The 1,386-nt window shown below is 59.9% G+C and overlaps 1 protein-coding gene across 1 annotated transcript in view; it reads left to right on the forward strand.

Annotated features, from left to right (window-relative positions):
- The first annotated feature begins 282 nt into the window (after positions 1 to 282).
- The window catches only part of EMX2 (empty spiracles homeobox 2), a 5,290-nt gene continuing 4,186 nt past the window's right edge, over positions 283 to 1,386 (forward strand). Inside the window, exon 1 of the mRNA XM_006754953.2 lies at positions 283 to 328. Within this exon, the coding sequence (XP_006755016.1) occupies positions 283 to 328 (46 nt within the window). The remainder of the gene's footprint in view (positions 329 to 1,386) is intronic.

Raw genomic sequence — 1,386 nt, forward strand, 5'->3', positions numbered from 1 at the left:
GCGATGCCCTCGCAACCTTGGCTCCAAGGGGCGAGGACTGGGCGCCTTCGACTGCGCTCTACCCTGTTCGCCACCGGCTCCGCGTCCCTTCCGCGCAGACCCGTGACTTCTCGGTCTCTGACTTTCTTGGGGCGGCGAGGGGACCCGCGCGCCCGGGGCAGAATCAAGGGGTTTGTTTTTCCCCCGCGCGCCCAGGGCAAAATCCAGGGATTTGTGTGTGTGTGTTTTCCTGCTTTTTGGAGGCCCCGCAGGGGCGGGAACCCGCGCGGATTGAAACCGCCGATGCTTGGCCCTTTCCACCCCGGCGCCGAGCGGCCGCGTCGGGAAGGCAGGTTCCGTCTGGGTTTTGTTTGTTTATTTATTTACTTATTTTTCTTTTAAGAGAAATGAGCCGAGTCTCGCCAGGGCTGGAGAAAATTCTGTTTGGGTGTTTTCCTTCCTTGCTATTTCTGTTTGTTTGTTTTATTTTTCTCTGGGTGGGGGTGGAAGAAACAAAGTTAAAACTCCGGGAAAAGAGGCGAGGAATGAGTGTAGCGCTGGGAGCCGGGAAAAGACCGACCCCCCGCGGCCGCAGATCGATACCCAGCGGCTGGTCCATTCATTAACCCTTCGCGTTCCTGCCTGAGTTCAGAACCGGGTACACGCCACCCCGCCCCTCATTTAAAAAAACAGAACAAAAACAGCCGTTCCCTTTCCTCCCTTGACTAGATCGGCCTCCATTCCAGCCTGAACTGTGGGTTAGTTTTTCTTCGTTTGGGCTTTTAGTGAATCCATTTCCCTCCCGAATGAGAAAACCCCAAACTCTTTGGCTTTGCTCGCAAAGTTTAGGGCCCCCTCTCTGTATCCTCTGCTGGCCACGCTCCTGGCCCTCGCGCCAGGCCCAGGGCAGCCATGATCCTCCGGGGTCGTGGATGGTCCCCTCGGGCCCCGTCCGCTCACTAGCTCCCGGGTTTCGATCCCTTCGCCCGATCTCCCCGTTCTCTGGAGCCGGGAACGGGAGAGCCGGGTCTTAGGGAGGCAGGAGCGAAGCGCACCCGCCGGGGACATTTCGGTCCCAGCCGGGCTGGAAAGACACGCCGGGCCTCTGCACTTTTCCAGGGGGAAAAACTTAAATACAGAATTTAAAGATAAGTCCCCGAGAAAACTCTGAATATTGGTCCGCTGCCTCGCCGCCCTGGGTCAGAGCTTAGAAAGAGGAGAAAGCCGCCGTTCGTTTGGGTCGTGGGCTCCCTCTCCCGGGTCTGTCCCTGGCACCCCCTCCTCTGCCCCGGGAGCCCGGCTCGGAGGTGGCGAGGCCCGCTCGCCTAGGCGGCTGATGAGTCCTTGGAGGTCAGGAGCCCGGGGACTGGCCCAGCAGGGGCAGCTGCGGGGTGGCTGCCGCACAGG

The sequence above is a fragment of the Myotis davidii genome, unplaced genomic scaffold, assembly GCF_000327345.1.
Source record: "Myotis davidii unplaced genomic scaffold, ASM32734v1 scaffold72, whole genome shotgun sequence".
Taxonomy (NCBI): Eukaryota; Metazoa; Chordata; class Mammalia; order Chiroptera; family Vespertilionidae; genus Myotis; species Myotis davidii.